This window comes from Onychostoma macrolepis, chromosome 07 (genome assembly GCF_012432095.1).
Source record: "Onychostoma macrolepis isolate SWU-2019 chromosome 07, ASM1243209v1, whole genome shotgun sequence".
Lineage (NCBI taxonomy): Eukaryota > Metazoa > Chordata > Actinopteri > Cypriniformes > Cyprinidae > Onychostoma > Onychostoma macrolepis.
The window spans coordinates 14873006-14897144 of NC_081161.1; the positions used below are offsets into that span (position 1 = coordinate 14873006).

At 37.7% G+C, this 24139-nt stretch overlaps 1 protein-coding gene across 16 annotated transcripts in view; it reads right to left on the minus strand.

The window, feature by feature from the left end:
- The window catches only part of LOC131543557 (nuclear factor 1 B-type-like), a 96078-nt gene that overhangs the window by 14036 nt on the left and 57903 nt on the right, over positions 1-24139 (minus strand). For 9 of the 16 annotated variants that reach the window (XR_009271932.1, XM_058780997.1, XM_058780995.1 and 6 more), the window contains exons 3-10: positions 19567-19620; positions 18268-18336; positions 15637-15757; positions 15285-15397; positions 11545-11679; positions 10210-10385; positions 5256-5394; positions 4978-5060 (exon numbers count right to left, since the gene is read on the minus strand). Coding sequence is in view for 15 of the 16 variants with exons in the window: in XM_058780997.1 (XP_058636980.1) it covers positions 4978-5060; positions 5256-5394; positions 10210-10385; positions 11545-11679; positions 15285-15397; positions 15637-15757; positions 18268-18336; positions 19567-19620 (890 nt within the window). In the remaining variant the exon portion in view is untranslated. The remainder of the gene's footprint in view (positions 1-4977; positions 5061-5255; positions 5395-10209; positions 10386-11544; positions 11680-15284; positions 15398-15636; positions 15758-18267; positions 18337-19566; positions 19621-24139) is intronic. The other 7 variants (XM_058780996.1, XM_058780998.1, XM_058781010.1 and 4 more) reach the window with 2 other exon arrangements.

Here is a 24139-nt window from a genome sequence, read left to right on the forward strand (position 1 = left end):
TGTAAACAATAACATCATGCTCTTTGTTGTACCCATAGATATGTATGGGTAGATTCCCCATTCGACCGCTGCTAGCCATCCGCGTCCGCCATCTAAATAATAGGAAATCTACCTATACATATCTATGGTTGTACCTGGATGAATGGTCATGTGACATGCGTTTTCAGTTGTGTAGTGTAAACAAGATCGTTTCTGAAATGCAGCGGAAACGGCAGTATAAACGGGGATCATTTTCATTCTAAAAAGCCGTTTTAAAACAAAAACGCACTAGTGTAAACGGGCATTAGATTCTCCGAACTTAAGCTTTTGAAAAAAAGTTAAGTGCCATTAAAGCTCGATTTGTTCTGAAGAGTAACTATAGAAAAATATGTGAGGTATTTTCACATTTCTACATGCGGATATCCACCTCCCTCAGTAGCCTACTGCCAATCCTACTTCAACAAACTCTAGCAATAAGCATGTGTGTGTCTGAGAGAGATTGAGAGAGAGAGAGAAAGAGAGCGTTCTCGAGTGACCTGAAGCCAGAAAACAATGGCACTGGGGCAAAGTCTGAGGTCAGCTATCAGACTGTTTTGGTAGTGCACATTCCTTCATCCTGTTTTGGTCGACCTCACACATTGAAAAAACATTCACTCATACAATATGTGCTGAAAGGCTCCTAGATGTGTTGTATTGCGTGTATCCTCAGTGTACAATTTTACTGAGGGTATTAAGAGTGGGGATTAAGAGGGGTGATTTCAGGTCTTCAGATTTGTTTGAACAGGTCGAAAACACAAAAGACATATACACTAGAAAGTGTAAGAAAAACTAGAAAAAAAATGTTACTTGTTAAGAAGTTTCTCCTCTGCAAATATACCTTGAATTTTAGCCTAAGCACAAGCGTGATGTTTCCAATTTCTCTTTTATTTTAGTAGAGCACAGCTATTAGCTGAACTTGACAGTCTCATGTACAATGGAACATCTAAAACACCACAGTGACGCATAAAATGCCATAGTCTGTTATTAAATGCATAATAGGCTCTAGACTCGAGGTCGGTGGTGTTCTCATCACAGGTGCCATCTGTCACTGGCACCAGAGTATCACAAAGGTACACCACGGCACAGCTAGCACCTTCACAGCTGTTAGTGGTGGCTGCTTTAGCATGTTTGCATTTGATAAAGCCAAATGAGATTGTGATCACTGGTCGAGGGTGAGACGGAAGGGAAACGCTGAAAGAAATGAACCCCTGGGGAAAGCGTCTAATGAAATCTTCTCCTCATTGGTGTTTTCACAAACACAATACACAGGGGTATCAGTCTAGAGCAGGTGCTGCTTGGTTATGTGCATGAATTCTCATCTGTCATTCTCCCCTGTGTGTTTGGGTTTGGAGTAAGTTGTGAATGAACTTGATTTAACAACAGTGCTATCGTGATGTTCAAACTATAAGGACATCTGTCAATAAATGGTCTGCTAAACTAAACTACAACTAAACTGAGCTAGACAATGACATCTCTGAATTCAATATTGAAATGCCTTTAACTGAAAATTGAAAATTGAGTGTTTAATCTTATCATTATACATTACTGACACTCTATCCTGCAATTTGATACTGTTAAGTGCTTTGACACAATCTGTATTGTAAAAGCGCTATATAAATAAAGGTGACTTGACTTGACTTGCTATCTGTCTGATGCATTATAGATATAAATATGCACATCTAGCTCTATGAACATCATACCACCAAATCATTAGACAAAACTTATAACTGCACTTGCTATCTATTTATCTTTAAACTGTTTAATCATCTAAACATTTATATGCTGTATATTAATTTCTTTCTGCAGCCAAAAAAACAAAACAAAAAAAAAAAACAATAAAAATTGTTTTTGGAAAGATTGGTTAGAATGATTTATAGGCATACATTTTGCTTTTTTAAATGATTAGTTTCTATAATTTCTATAATTTGATCATTTAGAGTAGTGAGTCATATTAAATTATTATTTTAAAAATTAACTTTAAGCAAACAATATATATTTTTCATACCCAACGTTTATGTTGATCAGCCAGTTGGTTCCAGTTATCATCTGAAGCTGATATTCTCAAAATGGCCAAATATTGGCCTGTAATAAATTTGGGGTAATTATTTAAATTCAGATTTTTTTTTTTTTGCAGGTCTCGTTTGGCCTTAAATTAAATTCTGCATCCTACTTTCTAGATATCGGTGTCAGTCTTTGAAAAACCAATGTCGGTTGACCACTAAAGCTTTCTTTTTTAGGTTCAATGAACACACGGCCACAGCTCTCTGCAACAATGTCACTACTTTGGATGAATTTTCTTTATGGCTTATAACAGGAAACTGTCCATTACTCTAATGGCCACCATTTGAAAGCAGCCACTTCACAGTCTGAGCACCATACCATACAGTGTCATACATCATGTGTGCTGCGACAACAGACAACAAGCACATTATATGAAGGAGAAACATCTCAACATCTCACATAGGCACTATAAGCATAAAGATGGTTCTTGTAAATGAAATAAGCTCAAACAGTTGCTATGGGACCAATAGGAGGAGTGATTATGTATGGACACACCCGATTGATTTACTGACTCCAGTATATGGAGGCTAAAGACAAGGCATGAATGTTTATGTAATGGAGACATTACAGTGATGGTGTGTTTGAACATATACAGAGACCCTCTCTATGCTAGAAGAGAAATACAGAGATAGAGAGAGGGAGAAAAAGAAAAAAGGACAGAAAGGAAAGTAAGAACAAAAAATGAGGTAAAGAGAGAGAAAAAATCTTGGATTTGAATGAACAGTCAGAGAATGAGAGGAGGCATTAGGCAACAGAGAGAAAGAAAGAAAGTGTCCCGCTGAGCGTCTGGAGCTTTCCCAGTTTCCAGACGGCCTAGCTGAGCTGTAGGCAGCACCCTGCCCCACAGCATGCTGGGAAAGGAGTGCTACGGGTCTGTAAGGTGACGCCACGGTGACGGCTGTAATCCATACGCCCCACGTGTCACACCGCACGCTCTGACAAAAGCCCAGCAGGGGAACACAGGTGTCAATACATCTCATAATATCCTATGATAAATCACCCAGAATAAAGGCTGCTGTGTACGGGAGACATTATTTACCCAACGAAAGCGCCTGCTCAATGGCCGCAGGTTAACTCGGGTCGGGACTGGCTATACAATTCTCACTTTCAAGGACAAACAAAAGCTCCGGCTTATATAAACATGATGGATGGTTGATATATCATCCTGTCTACATCTGATCCCTCTCCCGGTTAAGTGAACTAGAGCTAAAACAAAAGGCATTAAGCCAGCCGTATGAGACACTACAGCAGCTGCGGTGCCTGTATGCAATACCTGCTAGAAGATATTCTAATCACTCATTCATCCAGCTCATGCACTGAATCCCTTTTATCAATATCAATTCCTCCTTCTGTCCATCGCTTTGAACTTCTGCATTTTTATAAAGTAATTCTCAATGAAGAAAATATCCCCATGTTTTTTATTTATTTTTTTTTATTTTTTTTTAAATGAGGCCTGCAGCATTGTCACTGTTGGTGAGCTGTGCATTTACTGGCCCTGTCCAAGGATGCCAAAACAGAGAGCAATAAAAGCAAGGCTTGCCATTACTGTAACTCAGGAGCAGGGCAAGAGAAAACCACTAATTATGATGTCGCCGCGTGCAGATGAATTCAATTAGAGGAGGGTGGAAAATACTGGCCTCAAACCAGCCCTTTCATGCTGCAGAAGACTGTTGTGCACGCAAACACACACACACACACACACACACACACACACACACACTACTCTTTATTACTCTTTTTACAATACTAAATGTTTTGCCAAAAAAGATAATTTCACTAAATGCCTTATAAGCCAGGCCCGACATAAACCAAATCACTCAAGTTAAGTACTGCATTTAGCCGTATATCATTATGTCCATCTGAAGACAATGCTAGCTATTGTTTCACAGTAGTTTTAACACTGCAAGACAAGATAAATGTTATGTTGGAATGGGTCTCAAGGGAGGTGATCGCAATAAAAATTCAAGTTCAACAAACGTCCCCTGCTGTGTATAAATCCATCAATTACTTTTTAACATAAACTAAATGGTTGAAAATGGAATTAAATTGGACTGTCTGAAACTACTTTATACTGAGTATAAGCATTACGTACTACATATTATGTATGTCATTTCTACATTTTAAAAGCAGCCCCAAAAAGTATTTTGACACTTTGAACACTTTCTGGTTGTCAAATGATGGTGGAGCATGTCCATAGCTAATGTGAGGCACCTCTGGTTACTCTTCTAGGACACCTGTGTGTACCTGAGGGCAAGTGACCTCATACATCCACTAAAATCAGACTGAAACCAGTTGGTTAATCAAAAAAAAAAAAATTGTTCTGAGAAAATGTCTCAGCATCATTTGTTGTTTTGATATTTTGTATTTTGAGAGTATTTATATGGAAATACATTAAAAAAGGTTTAATCTTAGCTTATTTCTGAGAATTTGGACTCTGTATCTATGAATTTATGGAAACCAACAGATTCCTCGTAAAAGTGACATTAACCCACACTTGCAAAACCATAAACCTCTAAACGTGACTGTGGTTACAGAGCAAGTGGAAAGACATGCTCAATAACAGTGACTAACAGAGAAAATCTTGCCAGGAATGTCTATGGCATTAAACACTTTCTACGCAGCATCTCAAAATATGCTATATGTGCCCAGCAGACACAGTTGATTAACAAATGCTGACACAGGCAGAGAGTTTCCTCCTCATTCTTTCTCAACAGTCCTGTATCTTTACAGGGCCACGACAGTGCCTAAACTTCATGACCAGGTTATTTGATGGGCTACCTGTCTGACAGCTCTGACCCCTGTTGGGAATACAGAACAGTTGGATGGGGATTTGAGAGAGAACAGGGGAAGGGACAGGGAGGAAAAAGAGAAAGGTAAAGGGGATGGGTCATGTCTCACCTGTTGCTGGTGAAGAAAGGCTGGGTCTCTGGAGCTCAGTCCCACAAAACGGTTGGCAGTGGGAGTTCCTGGAGCTGAATAACCTAAATATACCACACACGTTCAATCAGTATTAAATATATTAATAAAGCTTGTGTTGAAAAGTAATACATCAGTGTTCAAAAGTTTGGGGTCTGTACTTTTTCCACAAAAATACTATGCAGAACACTGTTTTCAAATGTGAAAAGAAATGTTCTCATAACATTCCTAACGGTAGTGCAGAAGCGAGATTAACTCACCTTCTGAGGATGTGGTGATTGGCTTGGTGTCAGCCATCGAGAGAGACACTGGTCTGACAGTGCCGTGGTGGGGCGAGGGGGCCAACACCGGCGTGAAGTGACCGGGCACTTTCCCCAGTACCTGGCCACTGCTGTTCGGCTGTGACATTCAAAGAAAAAGCAGTCCCTTAACACACCAGGCCAAACGGTGAAATGTTTTTAAATTAAGCTAATGATCATGTTAACGCATTAATGCAATCTTTTGATGTTATCCCATCTTCCAGCATAGGCGCTAGACAGCTGAGTGTGCATTTTTCATGACTCATTCCAAGTTTATACAAAAAACAGAAATAGAGGGGGTTGAGGGAACACAGGATGGAGAGGCAGACAGAGTGAGCGTCTACCTCCTTCCACTCCTGACTGCAGGAGACAGACTCGACTGAATTCACATAGCGGGGCCCTAAGTTCAAAACTCAAACAGGCCTTTATTAAAGAGAATGGTGTCCATGGGGTTCCCCAATGTGAATAGAATGTTTAATTAGGGTGTAATATAATCTGCGTTAAAGCAAGCATAAAAACATCCTGGCTCCCATCCACCCGATTATATGCCCCGTGTTATTTGCAGAGCGATCTCCCCCCACCAAGCTCCGGACCCCGGCAACGGCAAATATTTACGACCTTTATCGTTCCCTGCGGTTTCTCCCGAGTAACAGTTCCAGCGTGCTATGACTCGTCCAGTCTATGAGCCCTTTGTTTACAGTTCGAGCGGCGGGGATATAAAACTCAGTAGTATCACGACCTTGCTTTCAGTCACACAGTGAAAGAAGAAATCCCTCAGACAATCAGTGCCGTGTTCAAATCACAGCAGATATTTCTTACACTACTTTGATAATAATTCCTAATAAATACATTTGTTTAAAACTGAATTATTTTGGAAGAACAATGGGAAAGTGGGACTGTGATGTGTTAATTGTGATACTACAAGTAAATAAGATAATTTTACAGAATTACCCATAATAATGTAACTATGTTTTTTTTGTTGTTGTTGACGTTCCACACTTTTTCACTTTTTCATACAAAATATGCATCAACTGCTTTCAAGCAATAGAGAACTACAAGTATTAACCATCCACAATATCATCCAAAATGGGAAAAAAAATTAAATATCCCCTTAACAAAATGTTTGGAGAGGCTTGGCCTTTTTTAAGATTTTGTGGTACTAATTAAGATGAGTGGGACAGTCTGAGTTGCTTGGCAGAGATGCAGAAAGTTCTTTAAAATGCGGCCTCACCAAGAGCCCCATCAATCACCTGCTAAAGAGGAGGAGTTAGCCACCATGACCACAGCAGAGTAAAAAAAAACTGAGCATGTTTGAAGTCCTTCAATAGAGTGGAGGAACTATGACGTCACTTTGTAGGCGGATCGGCTGTTAGCATGAAACTGATTCCCTCGACAAAAAGCCAATAGGATTTTTCCATAGGCTTTTGGATAATCGCAAAAAAAAAAAAAGCTCTGTGTTCAATCATAGTTCATGAAACTTACACGTTTTGTCCATCAAGATAATCTTCACAAAATAATATAACTTCGACGAATTTTGAAGCTTAAATAAAAGCGCCAGAACTAAAAAGCTAAACTTAGGCTATAAACGAACTACTGCACCACGGTCACTCGCCTTTAACGTCACGACCACCGTGCTTCTGACAACTTTTTCAAACTTATTTTTAACGTTCAGTGAAAAGGATTTACACTGTATATGAATTTTAATCCACGCTACATGAACCGTTTCATATAAACTGGAATAAATACAAAACTAGAGCCAAACTAAAACTGAAATGAGACATTAGTAATAAATAGTATTGTGAATAAATGAAATAATCTTAACTAAAGGACATTTGAAACTACGTATTTCTGTACATTTCGAAATAAGTAAATAAATCCTTGATTGATATGAATATTTTATTTAAAAATGTATCCCCACGTACTATTCAATAAAATTTGAGTGCATTTAATCTATTAAATTACAGCAGAGTGAGCGAGTTTTTGGATATGGTAAGATTAAACTTATTTTAGTGAACAAAGTACCACATTTCAGCTATCATTTTGTTGGGCAAAATGTTATTTTATCCTTGCTTCTAGGAAATCCTCAATCTATATGCTTTCTAACAGCTTCATGCGGCTGTAAACATTTAATTGTAACGTGGCTTTAAGCACTATGCATCATTAAAGTTTCACTTTCACCACGTAAAGCCGGTAAATGTGGATTGATATGAGTTTACCTTATGGTACAAACCCAGAGTCTCCGCATCAGTAAGTGATAAAACAAGCATCTTCCATCTGAAGACTTGTGTTGCAAATAGAGGTCGACCGATTCATCGATTTTGCCGATTAATCGGCACCGATAGTTGATTTGCGGAACTATCGGTTATCGGCAAAAATCCATGCCGATAGTTTTCCGTGTTGTGTCTGTTGCTGGAGTGGCTGAGAATGGTCTGCTGTCATTATACAGTACGAGAGCGGCCTCTAGAGGCGGAAATCATTGACAGCACGTGTTGTTTGTTTTGGCATGTGACACTGCGCGTTGCACAGAGCGGGAAACTTCAAATGTGCATTTAAATGCAGCCGACAGAATATTCTGCCACGGAACAGAGCGCCATTCACATAGTTTTCCATTAAATAACATTATATTTGTCCCAAATCATTGTTAATTTACATAATGACTTCACCCTAGGCTATAAATTATGTATTGTGCATTTTTCAGCAAATCGTTTGTCTTTCTGTGGCTCTAATACAGTCTGTATGCTTCATATAGAGAGCTGTAATATAGATTGCGCATTCTCTTTCCGTTTACTCTGTTTTTTTAAACACCGAACTACAAACTCATTTATGCCACATAGTTCATTCTTGAAGCAAACTTATGTCCGTTTGGTGATAATAAAGTTTTAGACCGCTGCTTGAATTGAACGTGACACGTCTGTTGTGTGGGACTTCTCCAAGACGCAGCGCTGCGCTTTTGCACAGTGTGTCACTTGCATATTTTTTAAATTTTGATTAGATAATCGTGCAGTGTTCTATAATAGCAAAAATAAAATGTGAGAGTATACATACAATATCAATAACTTGTGCATGTAATTTGAATATGGTCTTGTGTAGGTATTTCAAGATGGCTATCTTTAAGCATGTTGAAATTAAATGGTAACACTTAACAATAAGAGTCCATTTGTAACATTAATGAAAGCTGTAGAAGTATTGTTCCTTGTTAGAGTGTTAATTTCATTTCAACATTTACTATTACTAATAGGCTTAATTTTTTAATTTGAAAGTTTCTTCTTTTAACATTAGTAAACTATGAAATAACTAATGATCAATATAATAATTAATATTAATACTAAATTTTTATTCATTTACAAAGTATGGTTCAGTACTGTTACTGGTTTTTAAAAATAGTAAAGCTCTATTTTAGTTTTCGTTCATTTCGTTTCGTGATTAATCGGTATCGGCCAGTGTGGTCCAACCTAGCTATCGGTATCGGTAAAATCCACTATCGGTCGACCTCTAGTTGCAAAGCAAAAAAACATTGTCGAACAACAATATAAAATGCGAGAAACTATTCATTGGTTATTCTACAATTGATTGAATTACAAATTATACTACAATTGGAAAATACTGTAAATTGATAAACTGTTCGGCGTGATGACGTTGAATGTCTCCGACAGCGCCTGTAGTCCCATTTAGCAACTTGTTAGCAACCGTCTTTTTTAAGAAATATAATGGTTTTAAAAAATCACAAGTGGGGTGTAACTGGTGTGTTTTATGTTGTAGAATAAAACATGAAAGTATCTTGAGCCTGTGTGAACCACAGACCTTATGTAAGGGATTTAACCAAAATCCCATTCAAAAAACCCATTGACTCTGGGACGATGGAACCGGAAATGCTAAAATGCACTCGCTTCCGGGTTTTTGCCTACAAAGTGACATCATAGTTCCACCACTCTATTAACAGGAATGAGGTAAAAGCTTGCGTTTTTTTTGCTTCATACTTCATACTTCATTATGAAGACATAATGGCCTATATAATGGTATTAAATTACATAATAGCACAATAAATATAATAACTATTCCCACTCGTTTTTTATTAATTCATACTTTAGGGGATCTCAACTCCAGTAAAACGTTCAGTAACAGTCGTTTTCATAGAGTTGGAGACACATTGAACACATATGTGTTTGTGCTAATGCGCAGTGGCTGCCCTGGTTGGAGTGTTTATTGACTTGCTTTTGTTGTTACGTTTTTTCCCCTCTTTCTTTTCGTTCCCCTTCGCTTCATTTACGCTGCTGCTGGTAAACAGAGTCACCACAGCGATGGAGAGCCGTCGTTTGGCTCTACACTCGGCTCAGAGCTGATTTAGACAAGGCGCCGACAGAGAAAACCACTAATGATTTTGTGTTCGTTAGCTAAACTGGGTCAATTACCGTGCTGAAACAATGTGGCCTGTTAATCAAACTTGAGCCTGATGCAGTGGGAACAACCAAAGACACCAAGACAGACAAGCAGCCAGAGATAGAGGCAGAAAAAGAAGGAAATGGTGCTAAAGCACCTTTGTGTTTACAGCATATGCTCTTACAATGAGGGTCTCATTAGTTTTAGGGGGTAGAGCGGCTTTAGCTTGCAGTATGGTTAACACATGTGACAACATGATGATCATTATTGGAGAACGTACGGCACACGTGATACAAGTATGCTATACATGTGAGTGAGTCTGCTCTTCTAAGGAAAAGGAGCATTTCAACTGAGACGTTATACCAAAACCCTATTTTAACAGCTGGCATCTATTATGTTTTGTGGACACAGTCACAAGATTTAAAGGCTCCATTCCAGTACAGATAAACTGTACTAATTATGTATGATTTTGTTAGGGTCGGGGTTAATGTACATGTACGTTAGTCTTTGTGCATGTACGTGAGTATTCAGTACTTACCTGGCTGCTCTGTGGGCTGGACGGGTCGTAAGGCTGCATGTAGTTCTTGAGGGAGTCGGGTGGGTTGAGGTGTGGCGGGTAGCGGATGGCGCCTTGAGAGATGTAGGGCGAGGGGACCGGGGGAAGGATGGAAGGGGCAGAGAACTGCAGTGGAGGTGGACTCCTGGTGGAAATTACTGCACATACAATGAGAACAACTACTTTACTAACAGATTTTAATTAGACAATATGCAAACTCAATGAAAAAAACTAGTGCTGTCAAATGATTAAAAAAGTTTTTGTTTACATAATATATGTGTGTGTACTGTGTATATTTATTATGTATATATTTAAAAAAAATATGTTATATTTGTACATTAAATATATGTATATACAATATAAATTATATAAATATAAACATAAAATATTTTCAAAATATATACTGTATGAGTGTGTATTTATATATACATAATAAATATACACAGTACACACACATATATTATGTAAACAAAAACTTTTATTTTGGATGCGATTAATCACGATTAATCATTTGACAGCACTAAAAAAAACAATCATATCGGAGGAAATTTGGCAGACAAAAGGGAAACACTCTTCCTGCACCCAAAAATGTGGGAGTTCAACAAAGTGGGAGTATTTTGGATTCCATAAAAAAGAGGGGCTGTTAGACACCCTAGTCTGCAGAAAGTGCCGATCAACTTCTTTTTGTATGCTTTCATACAGCTGGTGACAAACTCTCTTTCCACCCCGTATTTTTTTCCTAGCGGCAATATGATCATGATAAATGCATCAATTACTGTACACACTTAATTCACATTATTGTGTTTATCTAGCCCTAAAATGCTTTCTGATTTGTCAGGAAGTAAAACATAAATAAAGAATTTCAAATTTAAAAGGAAATTCTGTCATTATTTACTCACCCTTGTGTTGTTCTAAACCTGTATGAATTTCTGTCTTCTATTCAACACAAAACAAAACATTTTTTGAAGAATGTTGGTAACCCAGCAATTACTGATACTGTAAACACTGACTTACATAGTATTTTTTTCCATACTATAATGGCTACCAGCAACTGTTTGTTTACCAGCATTTTTCAAAATATCTTATTTTGCATTCAACAGAAATTCATACAGGTTACAACTTGAAGGTGAGTAAATTATGAATTTTCATTTTTGGGTGAACTATCCCTCCAAGATTACATTAAAATGAATTTCCAACTCCTGCAGTAAATAGGAAATTCTGAGGAGTATTGTAAGGCAGAATAAGCATTCAGAAGGTTGAGCAGAATTTGTTTGGATCAGGGAAAGATTGTGAGAAGTATTTTTAGAAAAGTCGTACCGCTATGGCCAACGGTGGTCAGTCCTGGGTGGTGGTGTTGGGGGAAGGTGCTGAGCCGAGGTGAAGAGTCTTGTGGAGACGTGGGGCTGAATAATGGCTTCTCTGGCTTCTTCATGGTGGGAGAGGACATGTCTGCTGAAAATAAAAAAGACAGGGGAGGTCAGATATAAGCATTAATAGTGTAGGAAATCAAATCTACTGGATGAGCAGAAGTACACATTTTTAAAATTGACTTAAAAAAGAAAAGAAAAAAGTTGACTAAATCGGCATAAAAATTACTGAACTGAGCGTCCAAGTAAAGAGTCAACAACATACGGACATGATTTCTTTTGACATTTTCATGTCTCACTATGCAGTTTCTCTTTTGCGTTCCCTCTCTGTAGTGCAATGCAGTGTATAATCTATCTAGTTTGATTGTGTAAGGAAAACATTATCTTCATATCTACATCCAACAAGAGTCAAGAAAGTCTCTTCATCAGCAGACATGAAGGAGACATTGTGCTTGGCCTGTGTGTCTCTGGCACTCCTCCCTGACAATCATAGATGAGATGAGAAAACAGAAAAGAAGGGGAGGCACACGCAGTCAAATCAAAATAATGAAATAACAAAAACAGAGGGAGGGAGAAGAAAATAGAACCGTGAGCTAACGACATTTCAGCAAGCACTATTCGTGTCTTATTGTGTTTGGACATGCGCAGATGCTAAATATTGAACTTCATAAAAGCTCCATCTCTCTCACTCTCTCTCTCAGTCTCGTTGTTGTGATAGCAGGAAAAAGGTAAATGATCTCACAAAAAAAACACAAAGGCATTGGAATGTAGGGGGATTCCATGTGGCTGTGTGTCCTTTCATGGTCCAAAATTAACTTTTTACCACCATTGCCTCTGACAAGACAATTAAGAAAATTCAGCTGGCAGAAATTTTCCAACCAAACAAATAGAATTTTGTAGTATTTTTTATTTAATTCTATTTTAAACATATTTAAATAATTTTATTTTAAAATGTATATAAAAAAATAAATAAAAAAAAAAACATTAAAAGAGTCACAAATGCCCTGCTCCATATAGAATATGATGATCACATAAAACAATAAAAACAATGTTTCCTAAACATTATCTACAACTAAAATGCAGTTAGGGCATTTTAACAAAGAGCCTGGATACACTGTTGGCTGTAAACGGTTATGAAACCGTATGGATTATGTTTTTTTTTTTTCCTCAACAAAATTTTGAACTGCATTTTCTTGTCTCAACATGTTCGAATTCAACAAAGTTTTTGAATAATATTTTTGTCACACCTGTAACAACAGAACAAGAATAAGCTGTTAGAAGGCAAAATGGTGCTCCCTCAGGAGTGTATTTAAGTGCGTTTGAGAAGAGAGGGAGGGAAGGAAAGAAGAAGAGAAGGAAGCTGGGCGGTATATAGAGAGAAAGAAGGTGACAGGAGGAAAATTTGCTCTCTCAAAAACCTTCACAAAAAGCCTAAACAAACGTGCGTGTGGAGAAAAGGGACCGACAACACACGTCAGGAAAACGTATGTATCTGTTGTTTTTTTTTTGTTTTTGTTGTTGTTGTTTTTCAGGCCACATCATCAATTCCTAGGGCTGTTCCATACCAGAGAAAAAGAGGAGAGAGTGAGAGCTTGGCGACTGAATCGAGGTGGTGGTCCAATGACATTTTCTTTTCAGGTTGATTTGATATTAAATCAGAAAGGTATATTACTGTTTCAGTGTGTTTGTATGTGTTTTTCTGTGCACATGAAGACTGGGTTTTGGCTGATGCAGTTTCCTTCTGTCAAGGCCTCATATGGCTTTAATATCCATGCTTCGCTCCTTCTGATTTGGGTTTTACAAAACAAACCACTTTCTCATGGACTCTACCCTATCCACCCTATCCTCCTCCCATCTCTCACAACAGCTGCATCTAAGAAAAACAATGGCATCAGAAAAAAAAAAAAAAAAGATGAAAAATAATACATAATTTATACTTGATTGATTAAATGAATCAATATTTGTTCAGAAACATCCACAAATTAAAATCATTTTAAGTCACTGTTTTCGCAGATGAGTAAATAATTACAGCAATTGATTCAACTGAGTTTGTCAATGTTTCCAACATAGACTTGGAGGCTGTAATTTTGCATCACCTTATTTTCTTCATTAAAAAAAACATGAACCTGTTAAATTGACAGCCCTAACGTAAGCAACAAAAACTAGTGCACACAAGGAGGAGGTGTGTCCTGTTTTCAGGGAAAAGAGTATGGAACTTGAATTAACTACAAGTGAAGAAAAAATGTTAAAATAGTTGAGTGCTTTCTGTTTCTAGCACACACACACACCCTTACCCTATCCCTACCCCTAAACCTACCCCTTACAGAAAACTACTGGCAATTTTTGAAAAAACAAAAACACCATTTTATGTTTTTTAAGCCATTTGTTTTACAGGGACACAGGAAGTGTCCTCATAAACAATGTTTATGTTGTAGTACCCATGTCATAATAATACACTTATATGTTCTCATAAACCATATATACCAGAAAACACACACACTATACAAATACCATCTCTCTTGACCAAATGTTTCCCAGGGAAAGTTTTTAATATATTAAAACCTTCTTATAGCAATCCTTTGGCTAAATTCTAAACTGTCTACTATAAAAAAAATGTAAATAAAAATAGGTGACAGGCATATGAGCGTGTGAGTAATGAGGGTAACTAATGGTGCAGACTCAGCATTAGAATAGGAGTTCTCTCCAACCAATCCCACAACCCCCTCACCCCCCAAACCAGTTCCCACCTAGATCTGGTGTCTAAACTCGAAGGTCACAACCCTGCTCTGACCTTTGACACACCCATTTTAGAGATCAGGTCAAGTTCAATAGTTGCCACACGCCAGACAAATCCCCCTTATGAGGGGGGAAACATGGCTAATCAATTACCAACACATGCAGACAGGAAACCAGGCTTGTCTGATCTAAATCTAAAGGATCTGTTCTTATATATACATTTAAGTTTTTCATTAACTTTCTTTTTTTTCCCCAAAAATGAAGAAAATGTCATGTCACTATATTGTTTACACTAGGCTTAAATTGAGCCTAAAAAAACATTCCTGTAAATGTAGCCATTAAACCAATTCTGACACACACATGCCCACAAAACAAAGACTGGACAGATCCACCCAGCAGAAATGTGACACTTCTCCTTAATAAATGAAGGTTTCACTCAAAACATAGAACAGGACAAATGACACAGAACATAGAACAGTCTCTTTTTTTCTAGTTATGTTTAACAGCAGCACACTGGAAAGTACCACACAGGAAGAAAAATCCTTGTCTTAAATCCAAAATGTATGGACACATTAGGCTGGATTTAATGTTAAAAGTTGATAAGGTTGATACTCCAATGTGCAGTCACAGACATTGTAAGTGACATTTCAAAGCAATGAAATTTTCAATAATTCAGAATTTTAGGAAATCATTATTTGTTGCTTCAATGTTTTATAAGCATTCAGAAGAACAGCAGAGGTTGTGTGAATGCCACAGGTTGATCCTGACAGATGTTTTTTTCAGTTTTGAATAAAGAGTTCACAAAGCACTGCAAGAGTAAAGACCAGTTTATCAACATTACACTTTACCGAGATCTGAAAACAGAGGGGAGAGAGAGAAGGGGAGCGTTAAGAGAGAAACAGTGCTGAATAGCTCTAAGGAGTAACTCTTGACTATAAATGGTCTCTCTCTCACCTTGGTCTCTCTCATGCCAGGGTCTGCTGGCCGGTGAACTAGGGGACGGGTAGAAGTCTGGCCCAGTGGGACTAGTCTCCATACTGTCCTCTTGGATCGTCTTAGGCCGCTTACTGCAGAGGACATAAGAACGTTTTTTTAATGTGCGTCAAATTTTCACAGATAATTTTTTTTTTAAATAAATAATTATTTCTATAAAATAGTTCAATTTACAAAAATAGCTTCTGTTATGTTTGTTTAGTTGATCTTGGCAAAGTCTGGTTACAAAATCATTTTTGGATCAAAATGACACGAAGACAAGGAGTTTAATTATGTCTGTGTATGTGTGTGTTGTTTGAACATGCATGCTAACCTGCCATGAGGGGACGAGAGGGACCGGTGTAAACTCACTCCTGAGTTCAGGTCTTGATAATATGGCTGACTTGGCATGTCAGCCATAGGGAAGTTCACTCCAGCACCCTGTGTGATAGGAGCTGGTGAGAAGAGAGAGAGACAAAAAAAACAGTGGTTTGGGATAGGTTGAAATGCGGAGTATCTTACATCATACTGTACATTTTGCATGACGAGTCAATCGGCTAAATCACTTTTGAAACACTCTTTGTTGCTCTCGGTTAAAAGCTGTTTTCAGGGCAACATCTGCATGAAGGCAAACCCAAACATGATTGTAGCTGTAACTCAATCTGGGAGAGAACAGCCTGTAACAGAATGAAAGGAGCTGTAACAGTATGAAGTGTGTCAGCGATATCATATCTACAGAGAAACCACAAGAGCCAGAGCACCATTCAGTGGTCTAACCACTGCCACTAGCTTCTTTGTTTACATACAATAGAAGGACACAGCTAGTTTAGTCTTTTATGAAAAGAGAGATCGATACTATATTACGAAAGGTACCAAATTGTGTACATACCTTTCATAATATGCATAAGTGATTTATTAGATGGCTAGTGTATACTCTAGAATTGACACATCTTTCATTGGCAATATTTGTTTATTTATTACGGCAGTGGTTTTTGTGTTCTGCTGATAACCATGTTACCATAAGTTTCTCTGAATAGAAACATTTGCCAACTGCAAAAAAAAATATTTTAAAATGCAAATATTAAGTAAACACATATTAAATGTACTCTATACTGTATAACTGTCCCTAAAAATAAAACAGGAAAAAATAATCACAATTACTTAATAAGATATCAATTATGATGTCTTACCCATGCAAAACTAAAAACATTCTTACTGAATTAATACCCAAGGCTTGTGTAACTGTTGGTGTAATAGTGTTAGTTTCATATTTAATTTCTGTTTGTTTGTTTTCTGCTTTGCAGCAGATTGGGTAGGTAGCATTAAGTTTTAGCAGAATGTGTGTTCTCATGTATGACATGATATGGCCTGAGGGTCTGAGGTGAAAGAAACATGTGAAATTACTGTCAGTCACTGCTGGCGATGAGCCCAGGACCTGCTACTGCCACATGAATGCAGTAAGCAGGTATGGCATTTGTACTTAAAATGAGCAATCACAACAATATGCAGAGTTTTCACTATAACCTTATCTGAACTGCATTACAGGAGAACACAATGGTCACTAAATTATCTATTTAAGACCTTAAGTATGCAGTAAACTGGCAATTTGTTCAAGGAGATTAAATTTATTTATTTATTTTATTTTTGGTGGTACATGCAGTATTCTCTAAGTCATATGGCTATAGTGCTGTTAATGCATGAAAGCCTTTCCAAACAGCAGAGAATCATTGAAGCCAAATTGATGGTAGTGTGTGTGTGTGTGTATGTGGGACAGATCATGAGCGTTGTGTTACATTTAGGTGTGACATGGATCAGTTACAGCGTCACCGAGTGCATTCACCCTTAGGGTGAATACGAGTGTCTTTGTGTTTGTGTGTGTGTGTTTGTGTGTGTGTGTGCCTGTCCTGATAACCCCTTTGGCAATTTGTACAAATCTTGCCTGAGGGCAAAACTGTCCTCAGCCATCAGAGAAAGATTCCTTCTGGAACATCTGTCTTCGTCTTTGATGAAGGCAGGCATGTCGACACATAAACTACTACGTGTTTGTGCACCAAAACTAGTGAACACACACACACGACTCGCCAGACTGGATTTTCCACACATGTTCTGGGCAAGTCCCTCCCTTGCTAAATCAGGAATGCTTAGGCATAAAGCATGCTGGTTGTGTTGCTCTGTATGTTTACTTTAGCTATACTTGTAGGATGAAACTGTCAAAACTATCTGTACATTTTACAGAAATTCCCTTTGAAGACATCATTCCTAAATTAATTTGTAAATTATACAAAAATGCTTTTTAAATATTTTTGAGAGTCACATTTTTGATAATGTCCCAACCCATATAGTTAAAAATGTCAGCTTGTCAGCATATATGAAGTGGTCCACGCTATTTGAATGTCATGTTTTACATTAAATCTATTGACTTCAACAGATTTATCTCAGACTTTAGAGTATCTTTACTTCTGTAAAACATTTCTGTAAAAACAGTGTGTCTGCACTCTAAAAAATGCTGGGTTAAAAACAACCCAGCACTGGGTGAAATATGGACAAACCCAGCAACTGGGTTGTTTTAAATGTTTAACCCGACCTTCTGGATAGTTTTATTTTACAGAACTATTGCTTAAAAATTACTGTATTTTCTGTTTAAAGTGAACCCAAAATAGGTTGGAAATTAACATTTATTAATAAGTTCAATAAATAACAATTAAATAATAACATTTTTAAAGTGCTTATTACTAAATATTCACCTTTTGATTGGGTTTATTTTAAGCCAGCCATATAGTAATTTTTAAACAGTTGAGTTAAATAAAACTATTCAAGAGTTAGGGTTAAACATTTAACCCAACCGCTGGGTTTGTTCATATTTCACTCAGCGCTGGGGTATGAAATGCCCTTACTAACATACAGTAGTAAAATCAGTATGTGTGCGTGTGTGAGTGTATGTGAGTGAAGAGAGAGGGAGACTTACTTCTGGATACTCTAACCAGCTCCGAAACACTAAAGACCCCTGATTTAACAAAGCTGTCTTCCAAGTAAACTGTGGGAGACAAGAGAATTTTCTTCAGATACATGTCCTTACTTAACACATACACATGAGGACATTTCAAATTCTGTGTATTTGGTAAGCAGACATCTGAGTGAAAATATTTTAGATTAGATTAAACAAATAATCTTTTGTCCATATCACCATTTAATCTTTTCTTTCAGGAACATGACAACACTAACTGTGACTTGTAATATGTACAGACTAGATGGATTAGGTTCAGAGAAAGCCAACTAATACTTAACACTGCATTCCAGACTCATGTTTAAAAAAGACCAGCCCCACAGGGTGAGCCTCACAGAGCATGCCAGGATGTCCAAGTCTTTCCCACAATGCACCGCAAACCCCAATAGGAAGTGCAGTGAGGGCCAGGGTTTCCATAGTAGCAGCACTGGTTGGGTCTAAGTTGTGGCCCGAGAGCTTTATTTTACTTGGCAGGGGCAAACGCACAACCTACTCTTGAGGTAAAGAACTAATTACACTCTCCATTATTTTCATTCTTTACACATTACATAGCAGTAACCGCCAACACACACACACAGGTGAGTCCAAGGGAACCAACACAGATTTAGCTGGCATGAGAAATAGACACTGTTACTCGCTACTCGCTCCACATGCCAACAGCAAAACCTGCTCAAACTAAGATCTGACAGGACTGGTGATGTCATGACATGGCTTGTTTTATATAAATGGCAATTTTTGTTTTTCTTGTAAAAATCACAGACATTACATGGTGGCTTTGCAGTTGACTTTAATTTGTGCTGAGAACTAAGTATAATTATGGTCAAAACCAACATATTCTGATCAAATAAGCCTGTTTCTTTGAAAGAGATGAATTTGAGGGCATTTATTTATTAGATTTTTTTGGCACTGTGCAAAGTTCAAAGTTTAGCTGTAATGCAGCTGATAAATAATCTAATGAAATTATATTTGAAGAGTTTTTTGAAGAATTTGTTAATGGAAAATTTTGCAATATATATTTTCTCAATACCCAGCAATAATATCACATCGTGGGGTGTCTGAGGATTCCCACCCCTAGAAAAATTGGTAACCAAAATGAAATAATGAATAATGAGACTGAAACAAACACCTAACACGGATGTCATGCAGGAAGGTTTGTAGATTTATCTATATGAGACCTTAATTGTTTTATAGTGTGTCATTATTAAGGGTACACCAGCACCTGGCAGTAGGTATGTGCATTTCCATATTGTGTTGACATACCTGGAGGGTTCTTGCCAGGCTCATTGTTGCTAGGACTTCCTGACTGTTGCGAGTCTGAAAACACAAATAAAGGTGGTGGATTAAAACACAAAACCGAGAATGATCAGTAGATCTACAGATGACAGTACTGCACTTCACTGTAATTTATCATCCACTTGCAGTGTTTTCTCATGTTTGTTTAGCTCTTATGGTTTTTGTTGATGCCTTAGACATTAACAAAAAAATAATAAACTTAATAAACTGAAATTTTTCAACATGGATTTTACTTTTTTTTTTTTTCTTGATATAAAATTAATAAGAAATATTTCAGATTTTGAACTAGATCACTAACAAAATAAGCACATTTGTGACACTGATCAAGTGAATTTGTACAAATAGTCATGCTAGAGAACATGATCGTCAGGTTTTACATATGTTTGTGGAGTTTGGTATAGCAGACAGCCGTTATGGTCGTTGCTGCCCCTTCGTTGCTTCCTGAAAAGGAAACTACATTTACTGGGTCCTGACAGGACAGGCCAGATGTGTGCAGAAACATGCTTGTTTCTTTCAATGAGGGGGAAGAACAGAAGAAAGGGGAGAGAAAGCAGAATGTAAAAACAGGCAAAGGCCAAGCTGAAACGTTCCTCACAAAAGTAAAATGGAAACACACATGTACAACACTCGCCCCACCTTGTAGGGTGTGAGCAAAAGAAGAGAGTGGGGGAGGAAAAGATGAAAAAATGAGAAGAATCCTGTCTGTTGCTGATGTGTGCTTTAATGTTCACATGATTAATAATGTTACTGTACCTTACAGAACCTTTAGGAGGGCCCTCCCTAGATTCTACTGCTAATGACACAACTCCAAAGGAGCACATTCACCCAGTCTTTTCAGGAACTAATAATTAGCTTTTTCAAGATCAGAACAAGCACAATATTACTGATGCTCTGATATAAAAAAAAATAAAAATAAAAATAAAAATAAATTCTGACTGGTAGCAATAAAGCAAGAAGTATTTTCATGTTGTGGCTGATATTACAATCTAAATTAAATTTAGGTAAATGTTAGATGACAACATAAGTAATCTAAATGTAAAGATAGGAGAAATTAGCTTTTACAATTAATTATGAATTATTCAATATAAGTCAATATACAGTATATCCAATATGGACCAATACAATGCAATGCCTAAACAACCCATCACAGAGGGTAATCTCGACACTGTTATCAGCCAATGCAATCTTAAGATGCCAATATATTGGCTTGGCCAGTAAATACAAAATGCAAAATGAGTTCCTTTTCTCCTTGAGCTCCATTTCAGAAGTGAAAGTTAAAGGGGAGAGGTAAAGAAATAGAGAGAGAAATAAATCCCACCCCCTCAAAAATGACCATTAGGCCTAGCTGCAAATACGGAATGTTCTTGGCTTCAGCTCAACAATGACAAAGAAAGGAAGGGAACAACATACATTAATGATAAAAAAAAAAGCCCAGAGAAAACTTTTGTTTTTTTCTACTGCATTTGTGAGAATTTTAAGAGCTATTTCTGCATTAAGCTTTGACATTTTTTTATTCTTTGATTGGTCAGAAGCGTTATTGTGACACTATTGTGACAGTGCCCGTTCCTATGCCAACCCCCCAATTCACATTCAAGTTCTACACCATCCATCAGTCTGCTTAAAGACATCTCCTACCATGCCGATGCCTCAAGAGAGAGAAAAAAATGGAGGAAGATGAAGGAATAGCTTGCATCTCTAAATACAAACTTGCATAGCTGTTGAGTGATTAAACAGAGAGCACAACAATGTACCAGCTGGCACACACAGTTAAATAGCTCTGATCCAGATACACTGCTAAGGTACACAATGATATAAACTAAATTAACCATGGTTCACTTCAGCAGGATATTCAATATTTTTGTATTAAATATTAAATAACATTTATGTTTTGCCATAATAAAGTAATATATCTACAAATACCAGCTCTTTTGTAATTTTTAAAGACACTGATATACAGTATATATACATATACAGTATATAAACACACACACACACACACACATACACACATGGTAAGGGATTTTGAACAACATTTAAACAGTTTGGCCAGGGTGAAGCTGATTGTGTGTCTATGTGTATGTGTGTAAAAGAGACACAGCTCCCAGAAACACTATAAGCTTCTCCAAGCTCAACAACCCTTGGCACCCAACAGCCCTGCCACTTGTTTAAACAAATAAACTGTCCAAGGAGAGAACAAGGAAGAGAGAGGGCAGACTGAAAAGGGGAAATCCATATTTTCTTTCTTTGCACGGTAACCCATAAGAAATGTAAGGTATAATTGCATTTTTATAAAGAAAATGTGAGCTGTTTGCACGTGCTAAACTCTTCGCCATGATGGTAGGGTGCTCTGAATAGATTCCAGGGACTTGCAGTGCAGTTTCTAAAGTTGTGGTTAGTAGCATGTAATGCGGTTGCTATTCCTGGTGGTTAGGTTTGCTAGTTCATTGCTCACTGGCCCATAAGAGTCAAAAGAGCCCACTCCCAAGTACCATGATATTGTTCCCTAAAAGCTTGATGGTATTTTTTTTCCTGTATTATCATCCTCCAAGAGACAATTAAAAGCCTGATGGGTTAGAAAAGCAGCAGCTGAGTTCTCCTTAAAGGCTGACACACTGTGAACTAGTGGCAATGAAAGCCTATAGCCGTACGTTCTGTGTGAGACGAAATAACTCTCCATACCATCAGTTGGCAGTAGTCTATATTTGTCATTCAAAATGGAAAACTGGAACTAGGACTTTGGATATACAGTCTTGCACTTGTTTATCATTTTGAATACGAGATAACATAGTTTAGGGACCAATTCTCACTTTTACCTAGTTGCTTATTAGCATGAATGTTACTAGCATATTGGCTGTTTAATAGTACTTATAAAGCACATATTAATGCTTTATTCTGCATGAACTTATTTTAGATCCCTTAATGCTACCCCACAATTCAACTTAACAACTACTTCACTAACTATTAATAAGCAGCAAATTAGGAGTTTATTGAGGCAAAAATCATAGTTAATAGCTAATAATGAGAATTGGTCCCCAAACTAAAGTGTGACGAATATGAATCATGTTCATCGGTTGGTCTTCCCTTTCTACAGTCTGTGCCAATTCAACATCAGAGACCCTCAACGATGGCTTGACAACCATCGGCTTGGTGTCACCATACTAAAAAATTCTGTCATTCTTACCATCATGACGTTTCAAACCTGTATAATTTTCTGTCCTTTGTGGAACATAAAAGTCTCTTTTCTTTATCTAAACAATGTAAGTCAATGGGTACCAAAATAGTTTGGTTAACAGTTTTTTTCAAAAATATATTTTGTGTTCAGCAAAGTCTATGCGAGGGAGAGTAAATGATAACAGAATTTTCCTTCTTGGGTGAACTATCCCTTTAAAGTTATGGGTTTGTTGAATAGTGTAAGCAAAAGTAGGCCTAATAGTGACGCTTGCCTTGGCAACTTAAAATCTAGGATGAAGACATCTGATCTAGGATCATCTACATGAATAGAAGCATGATGAGCTCATTGCAGATCGCGTGAGCTTCATAAATACAATGCGTCAATGTAATTGTGCCACCTTATCTGTTGGATAGCAACCATACAGCTGTAACAATTATACCTTCTGCACTTCTTCCACCCGCAACGTAAGGTAATGTCATTATGCAGGATGAATACCTCCAATACCTGAATCTAGGATCTATGAACCCAAACCCGCAAGCGCACACACTTACACTTGGCTCCGTTCCTGTGTAATCTAAGCAGTCTTTGTTTTGTGCGTGGTTGAGAGCTATCACATACTTCAGCAACTTTAATTCAATGTATCACACCCCCACCCCGCTCACGTAAACGCACGCGCAAACAGACCTGACGCGTGCATACCGTCGACATTTCAGGAGGAGGCGTCTGGCAGCCATTTTAGAAAGCTGCACACATGTACTGTTATGTTTGCCAAAGAAACCAGGCCTGAGCCAAGAACACTCTCTCTCTCTCCTCTTACTCTATCCTGAGTCCTGAGCCAAGCAGAGGGAGGGAGAGCGAGAGAGAGCGAGAGAGAGAGAGAGAGCAGAGGAGACCAAGAGGCAAAAATATCTCCTAATTATGGGCAGTCCTGGCCGAAATGTTTTGAACGGTACAGCTGCAATCTTGTAAATATTGTGTGAGTGAGTGACACCCAGCGACTGAGAGTGTGTTTCTGTGTGCTGGTCACCCACTCTTGTAACCTCGCACTATGGCTGTGACATTAGTGCACATACAGCAAAAAGTGCCTACATCAATCTTTCAGATGTGTATCTTTCTCTATCTGTTACTCTATCCACTTTCTCCCTCTCTTCATTACGGCAATTGTTGATAAATCACAGCTCTTTATCAAAGTTTGCTATAGCCCAAACACAGATATAGTGAGCAGCATGCCAGCTCTAGAGCTCTAGAGAGTGAATGTCAGATAAGACTCGTGCCAGCAGGCATCTTATCTAAAAGCACAACTACAGATGAGCTGATGGTCATTTCATAGCGCAGTTAATGCCACCTCACTTCTGTAAATTTAGGTAA